Source organism: Coffea arabica, chromosome 2c (assembly GCF_036785885.1).
Source record: "Coffea arabica cultivar ET-39 chromosome 2c, Coffea Arabica ET-39 HiFi, whole genome shotgun sequence".
In the NCBI taxonomy this organism is placed as follows: domain Eukaryota; kingdom Viridiplantae; phylum Streptophyta; class Magnoliopsida; order Gentianales; family Rubiaceae; genus Coffea; species Coffea arabica.
In genome coordinates, this window is record NC_092312.1 from 76,035,916 (window position 1) to 76,048,550 (window position 12,635).

General features: G+C 36.5%; 1 protein-coding gene and 2 long non-coding RNA genes across 7 annotated transcripts; 1 reads left to right on the forward strand and 2 right to left on the reverse strand.

Annotated features, from left to right (window-relative positions):
• Window positions 1-114: 114 nt before the first annotated feature.
• LOC113728170 (uncharacterized) lies at window positions 115-861 on the reverse strand. Its single transcript, XR_003457986.2, has 2 exons — window positions 465-861; window positions 115-364 (listed from the first exon to the last, which is right to left on the reverse strand). It is a non-coding gene; the product is annotated as an uncharacterized lncRNA (long non-coding RNA).
• Window positions 862-1,413: 552 nt separating this feature from the next.
• Window positions 1,414-3,354, forward strand: LOC113728171 (uncharacterized). The gene is made up of 2 exons (XR_003457987.2): window positions 1,414-1,886; window positions 3,069-3,354. It is a non-coding gene; the product is annotated as an uncharacterized lncRNA (long non-coding RNA).
• Window positions 3,355-7,166: 3,812 nt separating this feature from the next.
• Window positions 7,167-12,175, reverse strand: LOC113733276 (CMP-sialic acid transporter 1). Of its 5 annotated transcripts, XM_027259567.2 has the most exons (9): window positions 12,018-12,175; window positions 11,737-11,820; window positions 11,073-11,287; window positions 10,884-10,962; window positions 10,054-10,223; window positions 9,253-9,439; window positions 8,982-9,059; window positions 8,452-8,627; window positions 7,167-7,689 (listed from the first exon to the last, which is right to left on the reverse strand). In XM_027259567.2, the coding sequence occupies exons 1-8, from the start codon at window positions 12,066-12,068 to the stop codon at window positions 8,484-8,486; spliced, it is 1,008 nt and encodes a 335-aa protein (XP_027115368.2). In that variant the 5' UTR covers window positions 12,069-12,175; the 3' UTR covers window positions 7,167-7,689; window positions 8,452-8,483. The 5 variants fall into 5 exon arrangements, with proteins under 5 accessions (XP_027115368.2, XP_027115370.2, XP_027115369.2 ...); XM_027259569.2 differs by lacking the exon at window positions 7,167-7,689 and having other exon boundaries at window positions 8,237-8,627; window positions 11,073-11,155; XM_027259568.2 differs by lacking the exon at window positions 7,167-7,689 and having other exon boundaries at window positions 8,237-8,627; window positions 11,073-11,273.
• Window positions 12,176-12,635: the final 460 nt, after the last annotated feature.

Here is a 12,635-nt window from a genome sequence, read left to right on the forward strand (position 1 = left end):
TTGAGTATCTATAACCATAAAGGAAAATAACAAACTACACTTTGTAAAATTATATATTCGTAGAGAGTATGGAGAATGAAACATGAAACATGAAAATGCGGAAACACATAAAACTACCATCGACAATTCAATTCAATTCAATTCAATTCAGCGGAGGAGTTTCTTGACAACAAGCCAACAAATGGTTTTGAATCTTTGCAATAACGAAAGAGAAAAATGAAAGGGAGAACGAAAAAGAAAACTGGAATCGATCAATGCGTTTATGAGTAAGAAGGCGTTGTTGCATCCATGGTGTGGATTAGATAGGTAAGTGCTAAAGCCAGAGCCATCAGCAAATACCCAATCCCTTGGTCAATTGACATCCCTAAAGCCAAACAATGCCAAAGAAAAATGTAATGAGAAAAAAAGCCAAAGAAAAGGGAAGGATAAGGGGGAAAAAAATGAAAAAGGAGATGTAGACATACCATCACTGGCAGGAGCAGGAGCTGGAGCTTGTGCTTGACAAGGAGTAAGAACGCCGATGCTTATCACAATACCAATGAGAGTCACAACTCCCATGAAACCTCTGGGCACAGTCATTGCAATACGCGGAAGAAAAAATATATGATGAATGTGGAGGGGGTTTCTAATCTTTTGTGGGATGTGGAATGTGGAATGTGGTGGCTGTGGAACTTCGGATTCTACAAAATGAAGTGGTATTTTGAAGGAGGGACTGTTACGAGATACTTGAATAAAAAAAAGACGTATATGAACTGAGTCTGCCCGAAAAGGCCCAGCGCCCATGTGCCGCCTCTCTTATCATGTTCTCCGGCCAGACTGGACCAAGGCCTTCTCTCCGCTTTCCACTTTGCACTTGTTTAATTCATGTCGTTTTACAATCTCGTAAATTATTTAATTCTTGTCATTTTACAATCGTGGAATTACAACAGCTAATGACAACCCATCCAAATGGGGATTTTCTAATATCTTTTAACTTCGCCCACCACATCTAATGATTCTATTTACGTCGTTCCATGGCATTTTGAAAATTGAAATGAAAATTGAATTGGATAGTCTATTACACGCGATCATTGACTCGTTTGAATTACTATCTTCTAAAGTTTTTTTTTATAAAATAATATACTCTAATGATTTGATGTCTGTGAGATAAAAAAGTGATTCAAAAGCATATTTATGGAAAAGTTAATTTTTTTCTTTTAAAAAATGACAGTCCAAAATCTATTGTAGTTTCCTCATCCCAACAAAAAAAAAAAAGAAATAATTCACAACCTCTTCATTTATTATATTTAATAAAAGAAAAGAAGTCTCAGGTAGTGTTGTTAATCGAACCGGACAGCTCGCGAGCCGAGCTCGACCCGGCTTGGTAAGAGCTCGACTCGGCTCGTTTACAGAGAGAAACGATCCGAGCTCGAGCTCTACTCAATACTCCTTTAAGCTCGTTAGGCTCGAAGATTAAGGGCATTTTCGTCATTTTAATGTATATTTGGTACTCTAACCCAAAGTCATCTCCCGTCTGTAGCCCTAATTTTTCTTTCCTTTTTTGGTCTTATCCTTTCCCGTCCCACAGCCATTAGCCAGTCACTCTCCAAATTTCCATTCTCACCCCGCACCCCACAGCCTCCATTTTCATAGCAACCACACGCCGCACCTTCACCCTCTATTCTCACCGCAGCTGCATGCTGCACTCTGCATTCTCACCACCAGGCACAGCCGCGCGCCAGCACCCTTCATTCTCACCGCAGCCGCATCCTCTATTCTCGCCACCACCATCACTGACTCATCATATGGAGCAGCCTCACCCTCCTTGTGAATCCGTGAGCAGCGTCATACGGAGCCACCTCGATAGAGCCAGGAGCCTCTACCATATCCCGATTCGCTGCATTCTGGTAACGATTTCTTCTCAATTTTTGCAATTTCCTGATCATAGGTTGGCATCTCCAAATTGTCTTCTTTTCAAAAGATACCAACAAGTATGTTTAATTAGTTTTTCTTTTTGCGCTAGGAGATGTGTGTTTAATTGGTACTAGTTCCTCTGATTTTCTTCTACTTAATTCCTTTTTTAATCACTTCTTTTTTTTTTTCCTTTCTTGAAAATTAGCTAGCAATCTATTCTGTTGATCTGGTTGAGTTTCATTCGAGTTGTTTGTCAAAGCGAGAATTGGGCTTTCTAACCAAATTTAAAGGGCTCACTGGGCACTAGGATGCTGATGCCCAAAACGTTGACACTAAACTACTTTTTGGTTATCTTCCCTTTTTTTTTTGTCAAATTTGGTTACCTTCACTTGAGTGGTGAGGAAACGAAATAATTTATAGGTGTTGTTTTGTGTCAATGATATTTTTCTTGGTTGGGAATAAAATCAAAATTATTTTAGTATGAAATAGCTATATCTTTTGCTATTTAACATTATTTCACTATTTGAAACTGTAGACTAACATTTTTAATATCTTGTTTCCAAATAAAAAGCTACCTTTCATACTCTTTTTGGGTTATTTGTGGTAATATGTTAATAAAAGAATGGATGATAACTAACGTACATAAAAGTAACTACAACTATTTGTTTATGGACTTGCATAATAGCTTTCTTTCAATATATATGAAATACAAATGTACAATTGGACCTCTACCAAAGTATGATAATAAACTGTTTTGCTTTTCGATTTCTGATGATCTGGTTGAGTTTCATTCAAGATGGTTGGCCATAGTCAGACCACTGGAGCGCATGTGAATTGTGTACCATCTTCAGATGACACTATTCGTATTTAGTTTAGTGGAAATGCCACTATACTGAGTTCTGGTTGAGTTTTTAAGAGCTTTCCTCTGTTCTTTCATTAATTTGAATGTAAGCTTGAGAATTGAGATAGGAACAAGTTAAAGAAATGTTAAAATTGGTTTGAAGTGGGCATTATTTCTTGGAATCTGTTTTATTACTTTTGTACCTTATTTCTTAGAAAAGTTATTTTAAATTTGTGTTTTGGTAAATTTCTGTTTTGGCTAATCAGAATCTGTATTTGTTATTAAATGTGTTTTGATTAAGAAATGTACAACTCTCCATTCAACTCATTTCAAGGTTCATCATCAAGTCCTGTGATGGAGCAAAATAATGAAGACGTGGAACAATTGAACTACAATGAAGAAAGAGCTGATGAATTGAGTGAAAAAGAGATAGAAATGATAGAAGATGATGGCAATGAAGGAGGACAGCAATTAGATGGAGATGGAGGAGCTTTAGGTTTTGGCTTTATATATTCGAGCTTGTTGAAGTATTAGATTCTGCCTTGTATTGTCATTTGGCATGATTTGTCGAATTGAAGATGATAAATCAGGGAATGTGTATCTTCTTTTGTCAGCCTAAATACGAGTGTTGCCAGGACCTGATATGTTGTCTCTCGTAAACGAGCTCGAGCTCGAAAACTTGGCTCGAGTTTGTCGTGAGTTCGAGCTCGAGCTCGAGCTCGATGAGCTCGGCTCGAGTTTAAACTCGAGTTCGAGCCCGAGCTCGAGTTTTCTACCTGTACATCGAGTCGATCTCGAGCGCCTTGTGAAACTCGAGTTATTAATCGAGCGAGCTCGAGTTAGCTCGATTAGAGGTTTGAGTCGAGCTCGATTGTCCTATGCTCGAGCTCGACTCAGCTCGTTTAACAGCTCTAGTCTCAGGCTCTCATTTATTATATTCACAACCTATGATCTAATTCTATTACTCCAAAAGGATCCAGTGTGATCCTAGTTTTCAAAACCTTGACTGCAACAAGGGTTGGGCAGAGGAGCTAGCAAGTACAAATCTAAAATGTTTATGGACTTGTTAACGGCGATCATGTCCTGTTCATTAAACTTTTGTGCAATTGCAGAAAGGGATATATATAATTCAAGTTAAATGAGTATACCTTATTCTCTTTTGGGTATAAAGCCCGAGAATTTTTTTTTTATTTAAGTAGAAGATTTTAAATCACAACTTTTTACTTTATAATTCCTCTCACCTTATCACTCAACCCAACCCTTTTCCATAAAACCCGAGAACTTAATAAATAAAATTAAACATGGTTACAAAATACAAATAAAACTGCCCCTCATGTATGGTATATGTCCTCATCAAATACAGAACACAATCATTACTCAATCAATCAGCAGGGCAACTTCGTACCATAAATTACAATAGGGTCCCAAGTGCCGATGTTAGCCAAATGGTCTGTGCTCATTTTCGGCTTACGGCAGACCCGTTAAAGCAGTCCAGCTCAATTTCCAGAAGGGTTAAACATGTCCGCCAAGTGAGAATGAAGCAGAACAATCAAAAAGGGTTAGGGACAGCAAAGCTTCCCACTTTTTATAACATTACAAAACCAGAAGAGTAATACTAGCACGTTAACAAATGATTTCTTGGAAGTGCAAAGTCTCAACTTTCTTGATCGCAAAGATTATCCCAAATTCGCTAAGCAATCTCTCCATATATATATATATATATATATATATATATATATATATATATATATATATATATATATATATTGTTTCTTTCCAGTTCCCATTTAGGAACTTGACATTAGACCGAGTGTCTACATTCCCATTTTTTTGTCAGTTTCATCTATTGGCCTAATTGGGGTTTTCTATAGTCATTTGTTATTGCAAGTAATAAATATCTCTACTACTTTTCCTTCGGAGTGAGGAGGATGGATCTAATTGTTGGATGGAATCATGCGCTAGCTGGAAATTTGGTTTGATTTCTTGATTATTTCCTGTGCAAATAAAAAGTGGCCTGGAATAAGCAAGGAAAAGGGTAGAGTTCCCCATTCTCTTGTTTCCTTTTGTTCAATTATGCACATCAATTAGCCATTGATAGCTTATATACTTAAAAGCAAATAATTATGCACTCGGAAAAGGTATCTTCAATCTTTAGCCCTTCTATTCTAAACTTCTTCATTTTAGGTGGATATATAAGAGTAAATATTACGGTTTAAATTCAGGTAATCATTCCCCCGCCTGGTTCACTTACAAGTTCTGATCAATTTGGACATAGTATTGATTTCCATAATCGAGGACCTCGCCCCTTTCTCTTGTTTGGCGTGTTTCTAAACTTTGTTGGCCTTTCAAGAAACCAAAATTTACAAATCCTTCTTCCAATTTGCCAAACCAAAAATCGTTTCATGATTGATCGATCATATAACGAATAACGCTTAAAAGAAACTCGTAGCTTGCACATATCTCCCATTAGCCACTACTCATTTTCAAATCCTCTCATGCAAAAGCTTCACATCTCATGGTCAAAATCCATTCTACTACAAACGGCCCAGAAATAAATAACTTTGAAGTAGTAACTATAAACAAGTCCAGCAATCTCAGTTGAGTTTGTAAGCAGTACATTGAACAGGGTTTCATATCAAGAGTGCAAAGTTCTATTTCTGCCACCACATATAATAACCACAATAGATAACAGACTATAGATGATAGTGCTTAGTAATACTGCATAATATTATAGGGATAGATTTTGCAGATGAAGAAAGTTCAATCAATGAGCCCACAGGAAAGCTCCCATGGCAAACTTTCTTTTCTGGTTAACATCTCCAGTTGCCGGAAGCCCATATTCTGCAAGAAGGCAATTGAGCTTCCACTCAGGCATGGTCTCATACTCGGCCTTGGTGTACCTGGGATAGTGCAATGGCATTTGAAAGCCGCATCTCTCTATGGTACCATGCTGCCCTCCCACGGTTGATCCTGCACCGGCACCTTCGCCTATATTGTTTGGGGTTGCCCTTGAAATTGAGTGCTCCATTTCTTGAAATCAACTACTCAGAAGAGAAGTTAAATTTTTTTTTTTTTTAATGATTGGGTAGTTTTTGAGTCTATGTAGCAAGTGTTAGACACGAGTGACCCTATTTATAGTTGACTTTTGGAGAGGTTGATTGACAGAAAATGGACTGTTGTGGAATTAACTAGCCGGCATTGTTGAGGTTGTTGTAAAGTTGATTTCGAAAATAACAATAATTAACTATTTCAAGAAACCCCTAATTTCAAACAAATATTCTTTATTTTTTTTTTGGGTTACGTTTCATACGACTTTCATCACCATGGCAAAAAAAAAAAGGTGATTTAATCCCTTCCCAAGATTAATTGACCCTAAATAAATTGATTCATGATAGTATATGGTTAGTTAGTTATCGACACTGTTTTCAGAGAATAATGAGAAGGAAATCAAGTTTTTTTTTTTTTTTGACAAAAGCTCCTGAATGACATAAATAAATTACGTCAAGTACATAAATCATTCTCAATAAATTATTACCGCAGAGTATTTTTTTTTTCAGGCCATGATTAAATCCGTGTCATAATATCTTGAAACAATTTTCTATCATAGTTTATGTTTTGTGGTAATCTCAGACAACAGATTCGTCAAGAACATAGTCCCCTTCGTACTATATCAAAACAACATAATGATGCTACGAGATAATTTTCTCTTCCATGACAAGACAGCACCAGGGAGGGGCTTAAGCCCCTCCTTGGGCGGGCGGTAAAAACCTCACCAGCAGCAAAAAAAATTTAAGAATTGTGTCATAGCACTCCTTTGATCTAGTTGGGTCTGTATATCCACTAGTCCCCTACCACAGCCTCCTTAGGCTCCCCTCCCCCTTAGATTAGGATGGAGTAGGTTATACAAATATATCATATCGTTGCTAACAAAAAAAAAGACAAGCCAACAGGTCCGTTCTACTTTCTTCCACGTACTATTTGCCAAACCCCAGACCTTTGTTCTGTTTCTCCTACCCTCAAAGCAGGAGGATAGACAAATCCACATGAGAGAGTTTCTTTTGGAGAGGTCAGGTAGGTGCGAAATGAAGGTCATATGATTCTTGATAACCCTTCAATTATCATCTCAAGTTTGCTGCAAAAAAATGTTATACATTTTACATGGATGAATCAACCTACAAATTACATGACCGTAGCCCTCATGTGATTTCTTTTTTTTTTTTTTAAAGTTCATTACAATTATTTGTACAAATCGATGAGCCAGATATTCTTATATTTCACCATTGCCGTAGTACATTATTTCTCACCTGAATATATTATACCACAATTCGGCAGACACCCTTCTGAGTTCCTATAAAATAACTTGGGCCTTAGAACTTCACTACGATAAGAGGAGGTAACCGAGATGCTAACAAAATTCCACTTGTGTCCTTCGTTAACAACAATAAAAGCTTCACTTCTTCTCTTTTATCTATTTCTGCCGCATTGCAATTGATGTTTGTGTCTCTTGAATTCAAGAACATATAGAGTTTCTTGCATGAACGGCAAAGCATTCCGCCATGCATTATTAATTCATACAGTTTGAAGGTTTATAGCTGAATATGGCAAGGATACAGTAGAAATGAGGGCCACATGCCATTCAATGCGCCAAGAAGTAGATGTTCCTTCCGCATGCCATCATCCACATATTTGCTTAAAGGGGCAGCAAACGCTTGACAATTAATAGATCTCAGCGTTGAATGCAAACATAAATATGAACTTGCATTATTGCATCCAAAAATATCTGGTTACAAAAGAATGAAAGATCCTGACAGAAATTGCAGGCCACAAATGGTAAAGCAATTGCTCAGGGACAGCAAGGACTGCAAACCAGAGAATGATGTTTCTGACTATGCACAACCAAGTTGATGTAACCCATATGCCTTCTTTATGTGATGTTCTTCCCATTGTACTAATTACTGAAAATTAATCAAAACAGCAGTTCAACTTACAGGAACACAAATGGCAATTTATTTCTTGTCCCCCACCTTGCCCTCTTGAGCTGTAGCTCAGGTATTTCATGAAGCAAATGTCGTATAATTTGCTAAACAAAACATACTATAACTTTGCTATGTTGAAACTATGAACCACATGCGAAGCAAACGATATGATTGTTAAAAGACATTCCATAGGGGCTGCAATTCCATTTTCTTTGGCCAGCTTTACTGTTACTTGTATGCCAGACTTACAGGGTGGAAGAATCAGGTGATTGCTTTGAGTTCAGAGGGAAGTAAACTAGACTTATATATCTCACAAGGAAATTTGTATTCGTAGTCCTTAAAAAAAACACAAAGAGTCTTGTATCTCGGAGTATATTTTCCACTAATTAAAGAGACCATTAGATTGTATTCTATTTGCTTTAACTATACCACAGAGAGAGAGAGAGAGAGAGAGAGAGAGAGAGAGAGAGAGAGAGAGAGAGAGAGGAAGAACGTCCCAGTTTCTCTTGCATGAATATGGTGGTCATTATCTGGAAATGATGAACTGTAATAAATTTGGAAAAGAAATTAAAACTTTTCTGCCAACAAAATTCCAAATTCCATACAACTAGAAATAGTTTTCTAACCTCATTTCTGTTACTTTCCTGCGTTGGTCCTATACTTCACACAGTGTTAGCACATCTACAGCTTGGAACAAGTGAAAACAGCTTTCCAATGCATTTTACTAAAAGCTAAACATACCAAAAAAATGTTGCCTTGAAGCACATAATACATCAGGAATCTGTTCTTCGATCTACAGAAACTTCAACTAAGTGTTCAGGAGTTGCTTTTGCTGTCAAAGGCAAATCCACAAGCATGCTTGGAGGAGCAAAATACATGTGCAGTGACAGCATACAGATGACAATACCTAAAAACAGCTGCATAAAGACAAGAAGGAAAAATCAATATATCAAAAACTTGTAAGCCAGTATTAAGGCAATAGGATAGAGGACGCAGGAAAAAAGAAAAATGGGGGAAAAAAAGATTCTGTCATCCTTCAGAAGCATCAAAGATCATCACAAGCAATTGAAAATCTTGTGAAGACATAGGTCAAGAGGGAAAAAGGAACAGTACAGAAAGCAACTGCATAGAAGATCTACTTTTACAGCATAAACCGTGGGCAGAGGAAATTTAAAAATAAATCTATGTCAAACTTTAACTTCAAAACAGTAGAATAGATGTCTTGTGACAGTAAAAGAAATGACAGAGCTATACTAAGCCAAAAACCATACCTGTAGTGTTGGCTTAAAAGTGAAGAGAAAGATAGATAGTACCATTGTTAGTAGCATTGCCATTGAAGTGGAGTATACCTTCAAGGAAAAGGAAAAAGACAAAAAAAAAATCTCAATTTGTTGATTTCATTTTATATGGGAAACAAAGATGTCACCAGAACAAGAAAATAATATCAGGTATCTACATCAAACTTATACAAAATATTGGCCCTGCTAGAATAAAGTCTCTCAAATAAGTAGAAAAATGTAGCAGAAAGAAAAACATATAAACCTTTACAATATTGTCTGCATACTTCATCAACCATGATACTAAAAGCCCAGTGGACCCCAAATTTAACACCACCAACCATGTTGTGATACTATATCCATTCAAAAGCCGTTGCCACCATGGTCCTTTCTCAAAGCCACCTCTAAAATCGTCCAAAACAAGACGTGCCATGTTGAATATTGCGCCAAACCTTGAAGAAAGAATGCTCTGAATCAATTAATTAGCGTAAAAAGAAAAATCTTTTACAAACATCTAGTCTCAATGCAAATGTGATGCAGTGCTATTGACAGGTCAATGTCATCAAACTGAATTGCATAATCAAAAACTGGTCACTCTCTTGTAATATCGGAAGTTTACATATGCTCTTTCTTCTCACAGACAAGACATTTATGTTGTGCAAAGAAATTCAGTGAGTAAACTCCTTGAAAGAATGTAAACTTAGTTTCAGCCTCAAGCAGAGCTTGAAGTTTTTTTTTTGGTAAGTTAGAAGAGCTTGAAGTATGTGTGGCAGTAGTCATAAACTTTTTCAAATCTTTTAAAGCCCAAACACTTTTCAAGTGATTTGATTTCATAGTGTACAATTGACCTTTTCTATTAATGTCTCCAATTATTGATGCATATTCAATATGGTATACAAATATTATTTGTCATGTTGCAAAGCATCTTCCTTTATGAGGAAATGGAGTTAACATACAGAGAAGAGTAACATAACACCTTTGTCAAAGGTCATCAAAAGCTTAACAAATGTTACTGCAACAAGTGCTTAGTTTGCATAAGCATTTGTCTGATTGAAGGGAAACTCACGTATATAACTGGACGTTTTGCCAATATAAGCTGTCGTTGTTCTTCTTCATCAAGAACTCTGTGTAAACACCAGCCAAAGCTGAAAGACAAGCAGATAATATGCCCAACATGTAACCCTGAATTGGAAAGGAAAAGAGCGAGTCACAGGAAGCCTCTCCGCATCCTTTCACCTATATCAACATAAGAAGAGATAATATTAGCTTGTAAGATTAGGCCTTATCTGCAAAAGGATATATTTCCCTGTTCATTTGGATATCAAAACATTTAGAAATCTGTTTAGAGGAACTGGCATAAGAAGTTTAACAGAGGAAAAAGAAAACTCAGCCAAAATCATTTTTCAAATCAAATTAGATTAACCCATTTTAACATTTAAATATATTGGAGATCATGTAGATTTTATCACCTGACTAAGTTATATCAAACAACAAATATAGAGAACAAGCTATATCAACAGATCAACTCTTTGAGGGTCCCAATGTACCGCTGATCTGCAGTCGATCAAAATCCTCTAACTGTACAATCAGAATCCTATAAATGCACCATTTTCCTAGACATAATATCTAAATCTGTATACATTAGTGTATTGATTGAAGTGCAGAAGTTTAACTCCTCAAAAAAAAAAAAAAAAAAAAAACTACAGTTAGAAGTTGTCAATCACAAAAACAACATTGCATAACAGAAAGTAAAGTTTTGAGCTGGAAAACCTACACTGACAGGGAAGCCTGAGATGACTAAAATTGGTCAAATACCAGAAGAAACAAGTCATTTCGTGATAGCGTCATGATGAAAATAGTCAAGTATAAAAAAAGCTAAAAGCACACAAGTAGCACCTGGCTTGTGGTTGTTCCAACAGCCAATAGCACAATTGCCATCCACTGCAAATTAGACAGCTTCTTCTTCAAAAACAGCCTAGAACATGACAAAGAAATATCTCCTAATTTGTACAAATCATGATCAACTGTAGAAAGTAATAAACAACACCTCAATGAGTGGAAGGAATAAATGTGGTGCTATTTCACCTGAACAAAATTCCCGTTGTAACAATCTTTAAGTTGCCCATAATTTGATACGTGGACGTGTCAACATAAGTCAATGTTGCAAACTGTACATTGTTATGGATTAGGTAGATGATTGACGGAATTGGATACAAACGAACACTTCTCCATTCTGTAGTCATTTTTGGAGGAGGCACTCCTTGGCACTCTCTCCATAGAAGAAAACTAGACACGAGAAGCTGCATTAAATAGACGCATATAAATAGTGAAACCCTCATCCAATTGACCCCAAATTTAAAGATACAATTTTTTTTTTTTTTTGCGCTGAAGAACATTAATTTCTAAATCGACGAGGATCCCATTGGCAAAGGTGGCTCAGTATAAGACATATTCAGAAAATAGAATGCCATAAAACCTAAATTCATAAATTAGAAACTCGCATGGACCAAAAGGGGCAAAGTAGTTCCTTCCTTTTCATACAAGGATGGTGCAAGCTAAACCTTTGGCACTTCCATTTCTTTTGGAAAAATAGCTCTTCTTTAATCCCGAATCCTTTTCTATCAAACACGGGCATTTTTTTTCTTCGACCAACCCATTTAATTTCCCGTTCGAAAGATTTCAGATGCTACTATTAACGTATCAATGTTAAGATACAGATCTTTGGACAATATTAGTAGAAGGAATATACCTTGAAAACTTCAGCAAGAAAAGGGACGGTTGCATAGTCATATTTGTATTTCCCATTACTCTGAGACAATGTTGTTAAAATCCCCTGCCATAGGTATAATATTCAGATAAAAGTACGAAAAACCAGCAAATATATTGCTCTAATTCTTCAAGAATTGTCCGCACTGGCAGCTAAAAAAAAAAGAAAAAAAAAAGAGCTCGAGAAAAAGCATAAAACTTCAAAGGAGAGTGAAGTGGTTTGATTAACTAAAGAGGTAAAAAGCAACCAGAGAGATGGGTTACCTGAGAGCTGGTGAGAACGGTGAGGAGAGAAGCGACGACGTACCACTTCATTGTAGTCCTTCGCCGTCAGTTTGGCAGCGCTGATCTGCAAAACTGGAGCTCTTTACTCGGCAAATGATCGATCTTGGAAATATTTTATGATTTTTCCCTTTCATTTTATGGTATTTTCAGAAGTACCCCCTCCCTGTTTCTTTACGCGGGAGAAAAGTTTATGATTGTGCCCTTTCATTTATTGCGATTTCCAGAAGTATCCCAATTATTTTTTCGCCTCTGGATTTATCTCATTACAATTTGGATCTATCTAACGTGAGCCTAATCTTATTAAGATGTACTTTAAGTGTTAGATTTTTTAAAAGAAAGATTAACTAGATATAAATGCAAGTGAGGGTAATAATTATTGATGTGTATATATACATGATAGGTTGGATGAAATATAAACGTTCCGAATTTAAGTATATTAACGAGTGTTTTAGGTATCCGTTAGAAAAACCCAACACTATTATACTTAACGCTTGTGCTTTGATTTTTTTTTTTTACCCTCCCACCCCTTCCACAGTCCACGCCATCCCTAGTAACATGATTATATGATTATACTTGACACTAGTATTTTTGACTTTT

Excerpts from the sequence above, each read along its gene's own strand:
- LOC113733276 (XM_027259567.2), bottom strand. The coding sequence starts at position 12,068 with ATGAAGTGGTACGTCGTCGCTTCTCTCCTCACCGTTCTCACCAGCTCT. Across the intron at positions 10,963-11,072 it reads ACAACGGGAATTTTGTTCAG|GCTGTTTTTGAAGAAGAAGC; the intron begins GTGAAATAGCAC and ends GTCATGTTCTAG. Across the intron at positions 9,440-10,053 it reads CAAAACGTCCAGTTATATAC|GTTTGGCGCAATATTCAACA; the intron begins GTGAGTTTCCCT and ends TCTTTCTTCAAG.